Source organism: Triturus cristatus, chromosome 2_1 (genome assembly GCF_964204655.1).
Source record: "Triturus cristatus chromosome 2_1, aTriCri1.1, whole genome shotgun sequence".
NCBI lineage: Eukaryota > Metazoa > Chordata > Amphibia > Caudata > Salamandridae > Triturus > Triturus cristatus.
The window spans coordinates 7,708,550-7,727,629 of NC_140581.1; the positions used below are offsets into that span (position 1 = coordinate 7,708,550).

At 46.2% G+C, this 19,080-nt stretch overlaps 1 protein-coding gene across 2 annotated transcripts in view; it reads left to right on the plus strand.

The window, feature by feature from the left end:
- The window catches only part of LOC146863599 (uncharacterized), a 479,196-nt gene that overhangs the window by 247,205 nt on the left and 212,911 nt on the right, over window positions 1–19,080 (plus strand). For both annotated transcript variants that reach the window (XM_085627619.1, XM_085627620.1), the window contains 2 exons: window positions 10,967–11,262; window positions 12,551–17,997. In XM_085627619.1, coding sequence (XP_085483745.1) covers window positions 10,967–11,262; window positions 12,551–17,997 — 5,743 coding nt within the window. The remainder of the gene's footprint in view (window positions 1–10,966; window positions 11,263–12,550; window positions 17,998–19,080) is intronic.

Below are 19,080 nucleotides of genomic sequence, written 5' to 3' on the forward strand. Positions count from 1 at the left end.
CACGCCTCAACGACACAGGGATCCGTGACAAAACCTTGGACTGGATCACCTCCTTCCTCACCAGCAGAACCCAGAGAGTCCACCTACCTCCTTTCTGATCCAAAGCCACCAAAATCACCTGAGGCGTACCCCAAGGATCATCCCTCAGCCTGACCCTTTTTAACATCTACATGCCACCGGTCGCCAACATCTTCTGCTCACACGACCGCAACATCATCTCATATGCCGACGACACCCAGCTGATCCTCTCTCTCACCAAGGACCCCACCACCGCCAAAACCAACCTCCACAAAGGAATGAAAGCTGTTGCCGAATGGATGAAGAACAGCCTCCTGAAACTGAACTCAGAAAAGACGAGGTCCTCATCCTCGGCTCCACCCCTTCCGCCTGGGATGACTCCTGGGGGCTGGCCGCGCTGGGAGGTGCCCCAACTACCACCGACCACGCACGCAACCTGGGGTTCATCCTGGACTCTTCACTCTCAATGACCCAGCAAGTCAACGCCGTCTCCTCTTCCTGCTTCAACTCCCTCCGCATGCTTCACAAGATCTACAGCTGGATCCCCACTGGAACCAGAAGGACGTTCACCCGGGCCCTCGTCAGCAGCAGGCTGGACTACGGCAATGCCCTCTCCCCGGGAACCACGGCCAAACTCCAGAAAAGACTCCAATGCATACAGAACGCCTCTGCACGCCTTATCCTTGACAGCCCCCGCTACAGGCACATCAATGCCCACCTGAGAGACCTGCACTGGCTCCCCATCAACAAGAGGATCGCCTTCAAGCTCCTCACCCACACTCACAAAGCACTCCACAATGCTGGACAAGCGTACTTCAACAAACGCCTCACCTTCTACACCCCAAATTGCCAGCTTTGCTCCGCTGACGTCACCCTCACGCTCGCCACCATTCCACCATCCACCGAACGACCACCGGCAGCAGATCATTCTCCCACCTCGCCGCCAAGACATGGAACAGCCTTCCCATTCACCTACAACAGACCCAGGACCTGCTGACCTTCAGGAGACTTCTCAAGACCTGGCTGTTCGAGCAGTAGCAGCACCCTCTACCCCTTCCTTTAGTGCCTTGAGACCCTCACGGGTGAGTAGTGTGCTCAAATAATGTTTGATTGATTGATTGATATTCTTTACCCTCAACACTCAATAGTTTTTTAAGGTTAACTTAAGGGTAACATTGTAGTGCTCACACAAACCATCGGTTTGGGGGTGGTAAACTGATGTTTTGATATGGGATATGTCCAAGGATTTACAAATTTGTGCCATTAGTTTAGAAACAAAGGGGGTTCCGTGCTTTTGAGGATTTCACTGAGGAAACCAACCCTGGAGAACAGCTCTAGCAACTTGTCACTGATGTTTAGAGTAGTGGGAGCATGCAAAGGTACAGCCTCGGGGTCCATTGTGGCGTAATCCACATTGACTAAGGCACAGAGGTTGCCTTTTTTTGTTCGGGGTAAGGGACCAATGAGATCCATGCCTAATCTTTCGAATGGTTGGCCAACAACGGAAGCGGCTGTAGGGGAACAGCTGGTGGTTTATAAGGGTTTTTCTTTTGGCAAATCTCACACTCATGACAGAACTTGGTGACGTGTGAGAAGATTCCCGGAGAATAAAAGTGTTGCAACAGTATTAGTGTGGTCTTTTGTAGCACCCTGTGTCCTGCCAACAAATGTGAGTGCGCAAAAAATAAGACCTGTTCTCGAAAGGCCTGGGGAACCACCAATTGCAGGGAATCCCCAGGGTTCCCAACCCTATATAGGAGTTTGTTTTTGACCAAGAAAAAGGGATAACTAGGGTTTGGCGTTCAATCGGTCTGTCGGGCATGTTCCCAGGCGGGCCGAAGGGTTGGATCATGGATTCGGCTCAACCTAAAGCTCCTGTCCGAGAGCCATGCGCCCTGAGCGATGAGGGACGGGTGAACTGGACCTTGGGGTCTTATGAGCTGTATCTTGTCCCTCAACAGAGTTAAAAAGGCTAGATTGTCCTGTCCTAGGATCAATTGTTCAGGGAGAGTGGGCAAGACCCCTAGTTTAGCCTGTAAAATTTCACAGATTGCAGAGAAATAGGTAGTTGGACCAAAGGATTAACTCAGATGTTCCCATGGACGCATCTGATAGGCACAGTGTCTCCGGTTGGGCCGGTTAATGTATCTACCAGTGATTGGAGTATAACTAACTGTCGACCAATATATGAGGTATACACTGGTTTCTGGCTATAGTCTGGCTGGGTCCCTGCTAATCAGGGCCCCAGTCTCTCTGTTCTCTCTAAATGACTTGGTGTGCATATTAGCTGCACTAGTGATTGGATACTGTGGTACCTTATGAGCCCCTAGTATATGGTACCCTAGGTACCTAGGGCATAGGTACTTCACAGACCTACCAGGGGCTGTAACATGTATTATGGCACCCCTGGGAAGCAGACTCAATCTGACACCACAGGCCTGCTACTGCAGCCTGGGTGAGGTAGTGTTAGCACTCCTCACAGAGGTATAGGTTCCTATATCTCACCATACACACATATATAAACCTATCAGCCACCCCTATGGCAGGCCCTATCAATCCTGAGGGCAGGTTGCTTGGTTTACAATGTGAGGGGGTGCCTCTGCATGAGCAGGACCCCTCTGTAGCTGGCAGAGTCTATTCTCTGTGGCTGTTTGTGAATGTGGTTAAACCATATACTCTTAAGTGCATTAAGTGTTACCCAACGGTAAATGCTAACTTTGGAATGACTGCATCAAAACATGTCATGTTTGGTGTCAAACAACTTGGAATCATACCCCCACACCAGTAACTGGTGTGGGGGTATGATCTCACCCTTCTAGAGGGGACGACATTTACCTACTGTGGTAACACGGTAGAAATCTGAAAGAGCCCTGGCATCACAAAATGGATCAATGACAGAGAGGTGAGCAGTTCCTGGGGAAAGGAACAGGGACACACAGGTCTTTCTTCGTAATGCCCTCACACACCCCAAGGGATGTCATGCTTTATCATTTGGGCATTTGCCCCTCGTCGGGCCGGCGCTGCAATGCCTGACGGGCTCCCGAAACCGGGGCTCTTTATCGGGGATCTTGTGAAGAAGCCGTAGGGTGCGTGTGGGGGCTGGGTAGTGCATGGGTATAGTGGGTTAAAAAGGTTCAGAGCGGTCCTATTCTAGTGAATTTTATTATTTAGTTAGCTCTTGCCTCGTTAAAATAGTGAAAGAACCCTTGTGTTGGAGCAATGTTCCTACAGGGCTGATGTGGTGTGAAAGCTCAACATGTTTCGTGCCCTAGCTGCCCAGACCGGGTCAATTGGCACTTCATCAGGACCATAAACTAAAGGTAGTGTGTGCACTACCGTCTGGCCAATGAGGTTTGTATGCCAGACGCGGTAGGGAGTATACTGACTAGCTGGTGCTGGGGTATACTTAAAGACCTGTGAGAAAGGGGAAGAAAAAATGACAAGGGGACAGACAACCAAATGTGAGATAAACAGTATTCAAGACTTTTGATTACAACACTAATATTACATTGATTAAACACCAATTTGCATCAAAATTCTGTTATTTGTGATGCGATGAATTTGGGCTGCTGTGAGATGCATGTGCAGCGTTAGGTAGGTGTTTGGGAGAACTCTGCTTATAGGCAGGCTAACAAGGGGTAGGAAACTTGTGACAGTAGTCGAGGCGTGCTGAATGGGTTGTGGGAACAAAGCTCCTGGACTTTAGCTCAGGGCCGGGTGCAGAGTGCAGATTCGAGGTCGGGCGCCCTGGTGTTTGCGATGGAGAGCCTCCGCACAGCAGGGTCATGGAAAACGCTCTTCTGGGTGTGACCACTACTTTGATAGGTAAGTTGGGAAGTTAGGGGTTGGTTAGGCACCGTCGGTTTGGGGACACAAGGCCGTAGGACGTAGGGTGAAGGGGTGCCTTTTGGGGTCGGATCTTTTTAACAGCTTCTGGTCACGGTTAGGGGGGCCTTCCGGTTTTAGGCTGCAGGCGTCTGCTGGAGGCAGGTCAAGGATCTCGGGTCAGAATTGCCAGGGTGACCTCCTCGTGATGTTTGCCCACTCGAGCTCGGGCTGTGGAAGGCTTGTGCAAAGTGGGGCGGATCTGCGGTTTCCGGCCAGAGGTTGCAGGAGAACAAATCCGGTGTTCACGGGAGACAAAGTCTTTGTGGTTGAAGGCAGGCAGGTCGTCCGGGGCTTTTGAGGTTGCTGGCTGCAGGACACACTGGGGTTTCGCAGGAGCAGGTTTGAGGTGGAGACAGGCCGGTAGGGCTGGGGCCAAGTCAGTGGGCGTCTTCCTCTTGTTAGCTTTGGCACGGCTGTTCGATCCTTCTTCATTTCTTTTTGCAGGTTCTTGTCTGAGAAAGCAAGGTTCAGGGGTGCCCCTAAATACTTCTAAGGTGGTCCATTTCCCTACAGGGATGGACTATACAGTGGAACATAGACCTGGGAGTAACCATGCCAATGCAGATGGACTCTCAAGGTATTTCCACTTAGAACACGAAGACTCAACCGGTCAAGGTTAGTTTAATGTCCCTACATTTGGGTGGGTTGTGTACGAGAGTAGGATCTGCCCCTTATGGTTACCCCCACTTTTTTGCTGCTGCAACACTGTTTTTCGAATTTAGTCTGGCTGGGGCTCTGCTATCCAGGACTTCAGCCTAGCTGCTTCCTCTCTAAATTGATTCCATGTACTTAAGGTACACTCCAGATTGGATTCTGGGGTACCCTTGTGAGTTACTAGTATATGGTATACTATGTACCGAGGGCATAGGTACCCCAGAGGCCTACCAGGGGCTGAAGCATGTATTATGCCACCCCTGGAAAGCCCTCCAAAATCACACCACTGGTCTGCTACTGCAGCCTGGGTAAGGTGGTGCATGCACCCCTTACTGTGGTATAGGTTCACTATATCTCACCTATCACTGCACATATAAACCTATCAGTCACCCCTATGGCAGGCCTTATCAATCCTGAAGGCAGGGTGCTTGGTTATATGTTAGAGGGTGCCCAGGCATGATCTGAGCCCCTCTGCAGCCTTCGGAATCTATCCTCCGGAGTTGTAAGTGGTGCAGCCTGACCATATACTCTTAAGTGCATTATAACCTAACGGTAAATGCTAACTTTAGACTGCCTGCACGGAAACATGACATGTCGTGTTTGGTGTCAAACACCTTGGAATCATACCTCCACATCAATTCCTGATGTGAGAATATGATCCCACCCTTCTAGAGGGAGATACATGGCAGCACTGGTATACCCAGTACCAACTTCACTGAGCCCTGGCATACAAAATGGATGCTGCAGCCAGACACGGGTCTGGCCTCCTGCTGCTGACCGAAACTCCGGCAGGGGAGGCCTGGACAATAGGTTTTCTGTCGTAGGAAGGTGTAACCACATCCCCAGACAGGCAGATGTGTATTGGGACTGGGCGGGAGCACTCTCTGGTGCTTTGAAGTCCTCCACTGTGGGCACATTTGGTGTTCCTGTGCATAGTCCAGCTCAAACTGGTTCAGGAGCTAACAGCCCCTGATCTGGGATGAAACTGGACAAAGGAAATGGGTGTAACCACCCCTCTTTCCAAACCCTCCCATAGGTGGGTCCCCTGAGATAGTCCAACCCGTTTCTTAGGTATAAGTAAGGAATCCCTGGCAAAAGGATTTTAGATATCCCTGGACGAAACTCTGCAACTGAATCCTGGAACTTCAACGCTCTACTAACGACTAGAGTACTGAAGAAATCTCCCTTGGGGTCAAGGAGTGACTCCCCTGCTTGGCAGGCACCAACGAAGCATTTGCCCGTCTGCATCTCCGAAGCCCTGGAAGAGGATTTCCAGACTTCTCAGAGGCCGACCCGAGTCCCCAGCAAAGCTGAGGCCCGCAGCCCTCGTGAGTAACGTGGAACCGGAACTCCTGGTCACCGTGCATATTTGCAAGTGCATTGACTTCTCGACGTCTCTTGAAGTCGTGCTTTGGGTTACGTGTAGCCCAAGCCCCGAGCACCTTTTGCACCGAAGATTGTGGGCCTACACTCCACGAGTGTTCCGTGAGCCCGCTCCTTGCATTTCCACTCGAGGCTACTTCGCGATCCCTGGTCCGTCGACTGGTGGGCCCTGTGAAGGCATCCTTGATTTTCCTTGGGCTTGCCTGGTTGCTCCAGATATGCCCTGACTCCCCACCCCTTGGTGAGTCCCTCAGACCTGGTCCTCGTGGCTGAAGAGTCAAGCTTCACCTCTTTCAGCTGGTATCCCCCGACATCTGTGGGCATCTGCTCATCGCCTTCCTAGTCACTGGCTAGTGACCCAGACTCTGTCCCCTCTGCTTTCAGGTTCTTCTCGACTTCGATCCAGGCTTGGATCTCTTCGGACACTTCGCATCTTCCCGGCAGCAGCACTTCTTCGCCAGCTTACATTGAAAAATACGACGCGACCCGACACTATTTGACACCTATGCACCCGGCTTCCCTCGGTGAGGTAACTCGAGTACTCCGGTGCTCCCGTGTGTGTTGACCCTAGAACTTCCTAAATCCAAAAGGGTTTAGTCCTAGCTCATCTCCAAGTGTCCCTAATCTTTAAAAATCAAACCGCGACTTTCCCCATAGAAGCTAACGGGAGCTTGCAGCTGTGTTCTCACACTGCACACGGCCCCCGTGATCCCCTGGGTCACTACCTTGGGTGGTTCCTTGGAGTCCCAGCAATTCTACAGGCTCTAGGCCTTGTGTATAGTTAAGTCGTGGTTCTTATACCACTATTTTAGTGTATGATTTGGCTCGCCCCTAGGGGCTAACGTGTATTTGTGCTATTTCACTGTAATATTTGAAGTGTAAGTTATGTGTTTTGATCTCTAGCCTCATAAAGAGATTAGGAGGGTGTGTTTAGAAATAAATGCATATATTTTAAATATATACCTGGTGTGGTTGTCCTTTCATTTGATTATTCAAGAGATTATAGACTGGTAAAACAAGCTGCTTTACATTCCTTCAAAACTTAGCCTGAAGGCTGCTCTCCATGGCTACCACTAGGATAGCTTTCAATAAATGTTGGGCCCGATTCACAGAACAAACTTAAGACAAAATCCTAAACTTAGTACCATTTTGGTATTCACAGAATGCACTTACTACTTCTGGTATTCACAGAATGAACTTACTATTTTTGCGATTCACAGAATAAACTTACTACTTTTGCTATTCACAGAATGGATTTACGACTCCTAACTTTACGTCCGCACTCGGGCCGGAAATTCCGGCCCGGAGGCGGAGCTTCCGGGCCGGAGGCGGGGCTTCCGGGCCGGAGGCGGAGCTTCCGGCCCGGAGGTGGGGATTTTGGCTAGTGGCGGATCTCCGCCACTGGCCGGAATCCCCACCTCCGGGCCGGAAGCTCCGCCTCCGGCCCGGAAGCTCCGCCTCCGGGCCGGAAGCTCCGCCTCCAGGCCGGAATTTCCGGCCCGAGTGCGGACGTAAAGTTAGGAGTCGTAAATCCATTCTGTGAATAGCAAAAGTAGTAAGTTTATTCTGTGAATCGCAAAAATAGTAAGTTCATTCTGTGAATACCAGAAGTAGTAAGTGCATTCTGTGAATACCAAAATTGTACTAAGTTTAGGATTTTGTCTTAAGTTTGTTCTGTGAATCAGGCCCGTTGTCTTTAACGTATCATCAATAAGGGGTTGTTTGGACTGATACAAGGTGCCCACTAGAACTAGTGGACAGCTTATATCAGGCTACCTTCTCACAATACACACAGTTGTCACTGTTGCGCTGGTAGTCAAGTTAGTGTTTCCTTCACAGACAGTGCATGGTTTCAGATCTAAACAAAATTTCATTTAATCACTTTAAGTCAATTATTCATCTACTTGATTGATGGATAAATTAGTTGATTAATTGAAGGTCAATAGTCATTTGAAATTCATTTGCAGACACAAATAACCACAACTTCTTTGTGAGTCATTAATAGTATCTAACTCAATGCATAAGTTTGATAATAAACACCTCATGAGAGAGAATACTATGTAACGATCGATCATCTAGCAAATAATCAATTTGAACAAATATATTTGTCGCATGGAGGGGAACGAGGAAGAGACATCAGACAATAGTCATCAATTCAAATTCTCGTTCAGAAAGATAGAAGAAGAGACAAAAGTACAGATCAACTGAATTCTCCAGTTATCAATAATACCAACCCAAGGGAATATGAACGAGGAAAATCACCACCCAGGCCTAGGTAATCAGGGATCAAGTCTTAGATCAGGCTAAGGACAGGACCGGATCATCAGACCTCTCTGCAACCCGACAATCAGCATCGCACCCTCAATCTCCTGTCTCCCTCAATAGGCCTCCCGACCGCAACCATACAGCATCAAGGATGACGACGACGGCCTGACCCCACCCGGCAGTCACCTATACTTTTCGTACATGTCCATCCCACTAAAGTTGCTAATGTCACCCATTCTAGCTACGGCATTGGTTAAAACGAGGGGCGGATTGCACATTAGATCATGCTTTCTTTTACTACCTCATTGTTCATTTTTGTTTCCACCTATTCAATATACATCCCTACTCTCTCATGAGGAAATTGTAACAGCATGCGGACAAAGTCAATACATTTTATAAATTTGCGACTTTCACACGGAAGCTCAGAAAATGGCTGCTTGTGAAATGTGGTGTCCTTCACCGCATCACATTCTTTCAGCAGTCTCAGCAAGTTTTTTTCACAATATCACGTGGTTTGTATGCGTCGCAAATTTCACTCATCACAGTTTGGTCATCTTTAAAAATATGGCCACTTGTGTGTTTACTAAAAGAACTGAAAACAGACATTTATTAATAATGTAGTAATGAAACGTTCACTGTTAACCACCCTCTATCACTCAGATCCAGGTTAGCAGTTATTCCAGCAAAGCATAAGAAAAAGCAACAGCAATTAGTGTTACCTAAGCATCACACATATACTATGCGCACAATTTGCAGTGTAAGCCATTCGCAAAACATTCCTCTCACTATATTATTACATCTCGGGTTATTTACGTTTGGTTAAGATTAATTTCATGCAATTTGCGAAGCGGGTTTACCCTCATGTAATGTATAGGTGCACATTAGTATTCTATCTACTTAACATTAGTATATGTTACGGGGTACTCGACGAGAGCGGGTTTCTTTTTTGAATCCCTGCAGGATTCGACAGCAATGATACGATTTCTATATTGCGAGCACATGTAACATTGGATGATCATTGCTATTACGCATGCAGTAAATACTGCGAGTACATACATTGTCGTCATTGAGACTGCGGGCACATACACTGTCAGCACTACGAGTACGTTGGTGATACTATACGTTGACAGTATGAGGTTTTCACATATCAACATTGCCATTATTGGGTGTGTTGTGGTTTTGCTTTCCATCAGAGTCGTTTTTATTGACATTATCATGGTTGTACAGTTTGTGGCTGTTGCATACCTTGCTTTTATCAACAGGGTTGTTGCGGAGCGCTTACATTGACATCACAGGGATTGCGTTGGTCAGCATTATAAGGGTGCGTACTTTTATGGTCACATACATTGTGATGGTATTGGCTGGTACTCACAGTGTTATGCACACATACATCATGGGGTATTGAACCCATCTATTCTCAGAGCCATACAGACTATATCCAGTCCAAAGCAAATCTCTATAAAGTTATAGGCTGGATCAATGGCAGTAAACAAAGGTAAAACTCGAAGAATACTGTCATTTCTTAAATGAAATCCCAACCATATATACACTTTGTTCCTTGGGAAGCAGTCTATATGCATTCACTTTATAAGAAATTCACGTCAGTTCACCAAAATGGCACGGGTGGCAGAAATTAACATCACACACCCTTTGACCTTCCCTTCCACTCACACACACACATTCACACATACACAAAATCTCTCTCACATAAACACACTCGCACCGGCAAGCACGCACATAACACACATTTGTACTTACCTCAGTTACTAGGGAAGGTCAAATTCCAGCCAATTGTAACATTATTCAATATCAGTGCAATTAAAAAAAATTGCTGGGAAACGAGGAGAGTCAAGCACAAGTTAAGGTGCCCCTGTGTTCCTGGCACTGATTTTGCCACCTTTGAGGTCAGTGGTCATAAAGGTGGTGCCAGGAGTCGTAGAGGGCAAAGCAGGGGTCACAGCTGTGACCCCTGTTGACCCCTAAATGTGCCATACGTTTGTCATAAGTAGGACTGTTAGCGCTCTAGTTGTTCTTTGGAACACTCTGGGAAGCTGCAGTAGAACACAAAGGAATCAACTGACAGTCTCTGCCCTTGTTGGATGTACATGTTTTACTGAGAATGTCAGACTTCATTCTCACATGACTGAGAAGGATAATGTGAATTTACAGAAAATAAGCTCTCAGTTTAGCTTATAGATCACCTTCCAAACCTCTGTGGGAAAAGCATGAGAAAATAGTTATCTCTCAATCATGATATCCCAGCAGAAGGCTTTTTCACATGGTAAAATCACCTTAGAACACACCACAATTCCTAAAATGAGTAGGGTACCATCAACAAATGATTAAAGTGGTAACTCTTAAAACATTTAATTTAAAAAGGAACAAAATGAGGGGGTTCATTTTTCCATAAAAGGTACGATTAGTGCTGCCGAAAGAAAAATTAGGGCACATTTTGAGTGACTTCTCAAATCCTCTTCTATTTCCTTAAAAAATTCTGACATGCAGACTGAAACATGCACTTTCAATACCAGCAGCAGTTTTCCCTGGTGAGCAGTAGCTTTACTACAGTGATCTAATGAGCAAAAAGTGAGCAGTAGCTGGTGATGTGGCCCTTCTGCCAGCTTTATAACGCAGTGGTTACAGCATCATTAAATGCTAATAAGTATCTCAGTTCGTAAATGCTACTGTCTGTCGTTTTGTTTATCCGCTGACCGTAATAAGACTCATAATGTGTTGTTTTTCTCACTCCATTTTTTAGCAAAACTGCAGTCAGACCAGGCAGAGGAGCAAAGAAGGCGGCAGGAAGAACGGCGAAGAGCAGAAGAACGAAGGCAGCAGGAAGAAGAGAAGCGACAAGAGGAGCGACTGCAAAGGGAGAAAAGGATTTCTGAAGAGATTGAGAGAGAAAGCAAATCCCTGGAGGAGAAGTTGACAAAAACATCAGAAAAGTTCAAACAAAGGAGCCACCAGCGAGGGCGAACCAATGTACAAGAGCGATTCCACACCATGCAGTACACAGTGGAAGATGATGCTGCCGGTATCGAAACCCATGAGGTACAGCACACCTGGAATTCCACCCCAAACCTCTCACTAGCTTGAAAGAAACCAGGAAGCATGACTGAAATGGGGAGACATAAGGGCACCAAGTGTAGAAGTGTCAACAAAGGGGCCTATTATCAATGAGAAAAGGTGAGGACAACTGAGTGAGATGATGAAAAGGAAGAACAGGAAGATTGTGATATAAAATCTAAAGGAAGCGTCACCTTGCAATCACAGGTGCCGAGGCCACAGGTCGATAGAGCATGCAGGTACACTGGCTCTAGAGCAGGGCTTAAAAATACTTCTAAGGATGACATGGTGATGTGCGATTGGAAACAAACTACATTTGTGAAGTGCACACAACACAACTGGGTTCTCTTGAGACTGTTCTTCCATTCACCCCCATTTGGAGGGATGTCTGGGGCACTGTCTGTACTTCTTCAGACAGATTTCTATGCTAACTAAGCCTGGGCAAAGCACTACGCTACGCTAGTGTAGTTTGCCAAGTTTGAGCTACTTCGCACTACACGAATTGCACGTAGCACAGTGCAAACACGTGTAGCGCAGCGTAGTGCAGAGGTCATTTTTTGCTTGCTCGCGGTCCTCAACATCAAGTTGGCGACCGCGAGCAAGTAAAATGACATCCCAGCAAGACTTCTTCCTTGTTCGCGATCAGCAACATCAGGTTGCCGATCGCGAGCGTGGAAAATAAACCTCCCGGCGAGCTTCTCAAAGCGGGGAGGTCAGGTTTCTCATTGCGAGTGGTCGCTTATGCTCGCGACCGCTCGTGATGAGAAACTACCAGTCCGCATTGAGAAAGCTGCCGCTCGAATAGAAATCTACTCGAGCGGCAGAAAATGACCGCTTGCACTGTGCAAGATGCAGTTTGCACTGATTGCACAGTGCGGACAAGCATCCGGCACTGTGCAATCAGTGCGGACAGCATCTTGCACAGTGCACTAGGCAGTTTGTGAAGCTACGCGTAGCTCGCGTAGTGCAAAGTGCACTTCGCGTAGTTATGCGTTGCGCTACTTCGCAAACTACGCCCAGGGTTAACTAACACACTCCATTAGCTACAAAACTTGACATACGTCAGCATAACTATGGTAGCACACTGTTGCGCAACCCTCAGCCCTCAAGCTTTGGGACAAACACAGATACTCAAGGGAACCAGAGGGAGGCACCAAGTGATGATGAAAGTGCTCCTTCTGTCATGGTGCAGGTAGGGGTGGTCTGCTCTCTGATGGAGCTCTTAAGTTGCAGAGGCAAAGGAAGTAACCTATCCTTTTTACCTTTATTTCAGGAGGAGGACACTGAGAAGAAATTTAACCAGCTCCTACTTGATATCAAGATGAAAGAAGAGGAAGGTCCCGCACCACAGGACATTGGTGAACGGATGAAAACACTACAGCAGCAGCTCATTGCTCAGTACTTCTTGGAAAAGGACATACCCATCTGGTGTCATGCGAGTTTGGATAAAGCCTTTGATTATGACAACTTGTCACTGACTGAACATCTGAGTCTCCTTCAGGCAACAGTTCAAGTGACACTGAAGGGTGCTGGACTAGAGATGATTAGCTTTTTGCAGCATAAGGGGGAATTAGATGATACGTCCAGCTGCCTTATATGCATCCTGGACATACTGTACAAAACAAACAAGACTTTAGCTGCAAAATTATCAAGAGTAGTGTTTGCCAAGCTTTCCGGCACCAGTCAAGACCTACTTGGACACATATTATTCAGTGGAACTTGGACCCCAATCCAGTCAGTTCTATTTGCTCTAAGGGTGCAGGAGAGCAGAGTTTCAATAGAGAAGGTGGAGGCCATCCTTCAATGTGTACAGACGTACCAGATTGATTTAAACACGACCATAGCATCTTTGAAGGAGCTCGATCCTGTGCTGCTTCTGCGGCAACATGTGACGAATGAGAAGGACAAGGATTTAAAAACCCTACTAGCGGAAATGAGGAAAAACAATTATCCTGAAAATGTTCTTTCTATCCTGGACCAAGTGCTCAGTGAAGTTGGAGCTCGGCTTCCAGCATATCAAACCCTAGATCTGGATGAAGCGATGAAGAAAGAAGGTATTGCCATGACCCGATCAATAGACTTTGAAAATCCTGATATTGAGACACTGGTGAAAATTGTGATTGGCTTGTGTGTGGCTGTCCAGGACACGACGACTATTGTAACTCATTCGGGAGAGAAACTTGAGGGCTATTTCCCACGCATGACTCAGCTCGCATCTCTGTTGACTCTTCTAATTTCTAAAGCCCCTGCATGCAATGGTTGTCTTTTGGAGATCTTTACTGGAGAGGGTAAATCTTCCATTGTGGCCATGCTCGCCCTTGTTCATGCCATCCGTGGGAAGAAGGTTGATGTTATCACAAGTTCTCCAGTGCTTGCCCGTCGTGATCTAGAGGAATGGAGCAAACTGTACAAGATGTTTGATGTGTCTTGTAGTGTTGTGCCACCTCCAGGGTTAGATGAATGTACTGACTCAAGAGAAATTGACAAGGCAATTAAAAAGGCTTATGCCGCTGATATTGTGTACGGCACTGTTGGGAACTTTGCAGCTGACATTCTAAAACAAGAGTTTGAAAAACGCAAAACCAGAGGAGATCGGCCCTTTGACATATCCATTGTGGATGAAGTGGACTACATGACCTTAGACAGCGGCGTCCAAGTCACATACCTTTCACATGCAGCAACAGGAATGCGGCACTTAGAACAACTGCTGGCAGCCATCTGGGCCAAGATGTGCACTTGCCAACGCATCCAAGATGCCAAAACTGGTGACATTCTTTGGGCAACAGGAACACAATACTTTCACAAAGTTGCTGCAGCAGCTGTCATGGGGCCGAGCACATCAGAGCATTTCTCCTCCCTCGACATTCTATGGCCGGGACTGCCGCTGGGGTTCTTTACTGAAGAGGATGTCAAGAAGCTTCAATCCACCCTAGTGGAGTCTGATCAGCCAATCACGCAAGCGCCACAAGACTCTGCAATCAAAGAACTCATGGATAAACTTGCACCTGCTCAGCAGCGAGATCTCTTGTCCATATTTCAGAAAGTTCTAGAAGATGCTGTTGTTTTTGAATATTATGAGGTAAAGGATGGTAAAGCATCTGAGTTTGCGATCAGTTCCACATCAGACAATAAATCCACATCTGATCATGACACAATTTGCATTCTTCTCCAGGATCATGGCTGTGCCTGTGTGTTGATGAGCGACAAGGACCTGATACAAGGGGCTGTGACTGAACTGGAATCAAGAATCAGGTACTCAGATACCCATCAGCCACCAGATAAACAAGAGAATAAGGACGAGAACTTTATTCTCCTGCCAGCCTACCTGAAGCAATACACACAGAACAGGATGAAGGTCTTTGTGGAAAATGCTATGAAGGCAATCGTGATGGAGAAGGATCGAGAGTACATGATAGAATCAGCCACAGACATGAGTCAAGTGAAGTCCAACTCGCCCATCCACGAATACCACTCCATCATCCCAGTGGACTTCAAAGCCACCGGTGTGCTTGAGAAGAACAAGCGCTGGGGTGACGGCCTACAGCAGTTCCTGGAGATGAAGCACCAGCTGGCGATCTCACCACTGTCCAATGTCACCAACTTCATGTCAAATTTCCATTTCCTTCAGCGATACACTAAAGGCGCAGGCATGTTCGGGGTCTCTGGGACCCTAGGGGATGAGGCAGAGATTGAATTTCTTAAAAAACACTACAAGGTGTCTTGCAATGCTATGCCTACTCATCGCCGTACCAAGAAAACAGAACTACCTACTCTCCAAGTTAAAGGAGGACATGAAGCCTGGATCAAAAGTATCTGTGAACATGTGAAGGAGCGCACAAGTCCAAGCCAGTGGGGCAAGGGCCAAGCAGCTTTAGTTGTCTGCGAAGATGTGAAAACAGCTGAAAAGCTTCAAAAAGAGTTAATGGAATTAAAAGCTGTTGCAAATCCAGATAAAATAACCTTGTACACCAGAAGCGATACACACAATATTGAAAAAAGTATCTTTGATGCAGGAGATGTTATCATTGCCACAAACCTCGGTGGAAGAGGCACAGATGTTAAAATCACTGAAGATGTGAATAAATGTGGAGGACTCTTTGTGATTCTCACCCATTTTCCCACAAACATGAGGGTAGAAAAGCAGATATTTGGCAGGACCTCCCGTAAAGGAAACCCTGGCATGGTCCAAATGATAATAAACTATGATGAACTGTCACCATCCTATAAGGACCAACCCATTGAGGTGATGAGACAACTCAGAGCAGACTACCAGAAAACACACATCGCTGAGATGGAGGCTGAGGAGCTCTTTGAAGTACAGATGCGAGAAGAACTCTTTCAGAAGTTTTGTGAACATCTAAATGTTTTTCAGGGGAATTACAATAAGGCTGAGCAACGTGATATCTATAAGATGTCTGATGTATCGAATATCACCTTTGATTACACTCAGAGAAAGCTAGACTACCGCCCGGCTCTCAATGCGTTAAAGGAGAGCTGGGCTCTTTGGCTCACACTACATGACAAGGACATAGATGAACACAAAGACCTCAAAGAGCTCAAAAAAGACCTTGGCCAAGTGATCCAGAGGAGAGTAGAAAGCCTCCTGCGAGGGGAATCGGATAACTTCTACGACTTCATCAAACAAGCTATGGATCGCATGTACCTCCACACTCAGAATAAAGGATCGGATTATGGGGCGCTATCATTCTGGCAGAAAGCAGAGAAGACTGATCGGGTGTACCGGGCCATCTCACTCTACAATCAGGCCTACATTACAATCAATCTGGGCCACGAAGGCTACATACAGAAGGCAATAGATCTCTTGAAAGAATCTAAGAAAATGATCGAAGTCTATGTATCGGAAGTGACAAACACCACAGTTTCCTGCCAGATGTCCTGCTTAGCCAAGTTTGAACCTCACAACAGAGACGATCCCAACTTCACAAAACAAATGCAGACACGCAAGAGTCTATTCAAGTCCTGGATTGATTACATCGATAAATCTATCGTAAAACTAACTGAGTTCCAACAGAATAAAAGCAACGCTATCACCAAGGACCAGGCAGTCTTCTCGTTGGCAACTGATTATAATCCTATAACAACCGATGAATTGAATGTGCTCTATGACTATGGCCTGTCCTTTGTGTTTGAAGTGGAGAAGAAGCCTGAATTCTGCATCAGTGCTCTCATTTGCTTTATAATTGGATCTTTGCAAGTCCTTGCTGGGGTCCTTGTGTGTGTTTTCACCTGTGGGACGGCTAGTCAGTTCGGAATGGGTCTGATTTCCGAGGGTGTGTCAGATATGATATCAGGGATCGAAGGCATGATAAAGGGTGCATTTGATTGGGCAGAATGGGCAATATCCAAGTCCATTAGTATTGGGTTATCACTCATAACTGCAGGATTTAGCCTCATTAAAAAGGCAGCACAGGCTGTTATGAAAGTAACAAAAGGTCTACTCAATGGAACAAAAACATTTGCATCTCTTGCCGATGACATCATTCGTTCAGGAAAAGCGCTAGTTTCTTCCGTTAAAACATCTGTAACATCAGCCACCTCTGCCATTTCCAAAAATACTCTTTCCAAATCCATTAAAACCCTCGCCTCAAGTTCTGCCATGAAGAACAACTTTGTGCAGGCAGTGAAGTACACTGGTCAAGAATTGGCCAAACAAGGTGTTATTCAAGCATTAGATTATGGCATGGATGCAGCCCTCGGAGGGGTCTTCAAGGAAATATTTGATAAAGCCTTCAAAGGCATGATAGCAAAGTCCATCAAGCAGAATCAAGCTTTGAAACAAACAATTATAAAGTTTACAGTGGCAAATGGGGTGCCGGAGAGTGCCCTAAAAACAGAAAACCCAATGACTTTTCAGATTCGAGACACCCATAAACAGATGATGAATAGCGCAATGGCAGATGTTTGCCAGTCCGCTGTCGATGACATCGCTGATGATTACAGCACCATGGAAACGTTCTTTGCTTATCTCGACTCCATGAAAGATGGCATTCTGAACATCCTGGACGAGGCCAAAGTGAAAGGAGTCATCCAGAAAGGATTCAAGCTGAGTGTTGAAGTTGGGAAAAAAGCTGTGGAGCTTGAGCAGATGATAAATTCTGCTCCAACTCAAGACATGATTGAAAAGAGAGTCATTCCATTTATAGTCAAAGAATGCGATGAGCTAGAATCTGCTGCCGACTATAATGATGATGGACGTCGCAACTTCCCAGCTGTGGAGAAAATGAAAGATCAACTATTGGATATGATATCCCAAAAAATCAATGATAACTTTGTTGATTTGCTTTCAAGCCGCCTAAACGGGTTTGTGAGTAAACCTTTGCATGCAGCAGTGAATAAGCAAGCAGGTAAAACTGTCGACAATATTCTTGGAAGGAATAAGACTGAGAGATTTTTCATTGAACAAAAACACAAAGGCGATAAGAAAAATACATCAGTTGAGGGATCCAAAAATAAATTAACAGAAGTTCAGCAGAAAGAATTAAATAATTATGTGAAGAAAATGCAGAATACAGGATGCCCGGCGACCGAGCTGGACCTGAACGTCCTCACCAAGAGTGACCTTATGGGGGGAAAAGGCATCAAGGTCATCATGGTGGACGAGAAACAGAAGAAGATCTCCACGGAGGTCTACCCGGGCAAAGACTGTGCAGCCGGCGTCATCACCCTGCAGCTGCAGAAAGTAAAGGAGAAAGATACAGGGTAAGACATTAGTTGATGATAAAATCATAGATTTGTTAGACTTCAGTTATGTATCTGCTGATTATTTTTTTTATATTGCAATCTGTTTGAATACACACTCTAGCATCAGTGGCAGCACTGACCAAAAAAGATGGAGAGAAGATCGGCAGTCTACAGGAATCACAAATAGCCTGCGCTGATGGTGTGCCTGGATAGTCTGCGATAACCTGCACTTCTAACCTGCACTGATGGCCTTTCCTGTTAGCCATTATTATAAAGAAACAATGGTCCTGGGCCAGTTATTCAAGGAAGAGTTAGATTAACAGAATTAACAACTTATTTGAGCTTACATTAATCAGCTCCCAAACGTTTGTAAATCGAGAAAATAATTAAAACAAACAAATGTGCAGAAAAACCACGAGGTATGATTACAATATATTTATTTAGTCGTTTAAAGGAACAATCACTAGGGGGTCAAGAAGGTAGGAGAATGTTCTAGGGAACGTGTAAGAAAGAGTGCTCAAGTGTATATAAAGGAGTCAAGAGAGCTCCAAGTGTGTAGAAAAGTAAAGGGCATTTATTTACAAGCCTGTACAGAACTGATATCCAATAAACAGTTAGATGCAACCTGGCCACATGCAAATTATTTATGTGAATTATATTTTCTCAAGTTGTAAGGAGAGTTTCCTTAAGGCTGTAAACAGAGGTAATGGGGAAGGGGAAATTGGTTCTGGTGTGGCGGAGGAGTGCGTCGATGTTTCGATCCGGCTTATCGGCAACCGAGGAACTTTAATACCTCAGCCATGCGGATCTTCCTCAGGACAAGGGGACAGGTGAAGTGGCCCTACCTAATAAAAACAAGTTTGTCCCATGACCCATCTTATGTCACCCAAGATTATGGCATACGAACAGGTGTTAATGCGTGATATCACAAAATCCCTTTCCCGTAGGCAGTGTGTCAAGTACAATGTCACGCGTTCGGAACATATGGCACTTACAGCTCTCAGCAATAATACTAAAATAGTAATCAAGCCCACCGACAATGGGGGGGCTATTGTGATTCAAAATACTGATGATTACAAAAAAGAGATCCTATCCCAATTA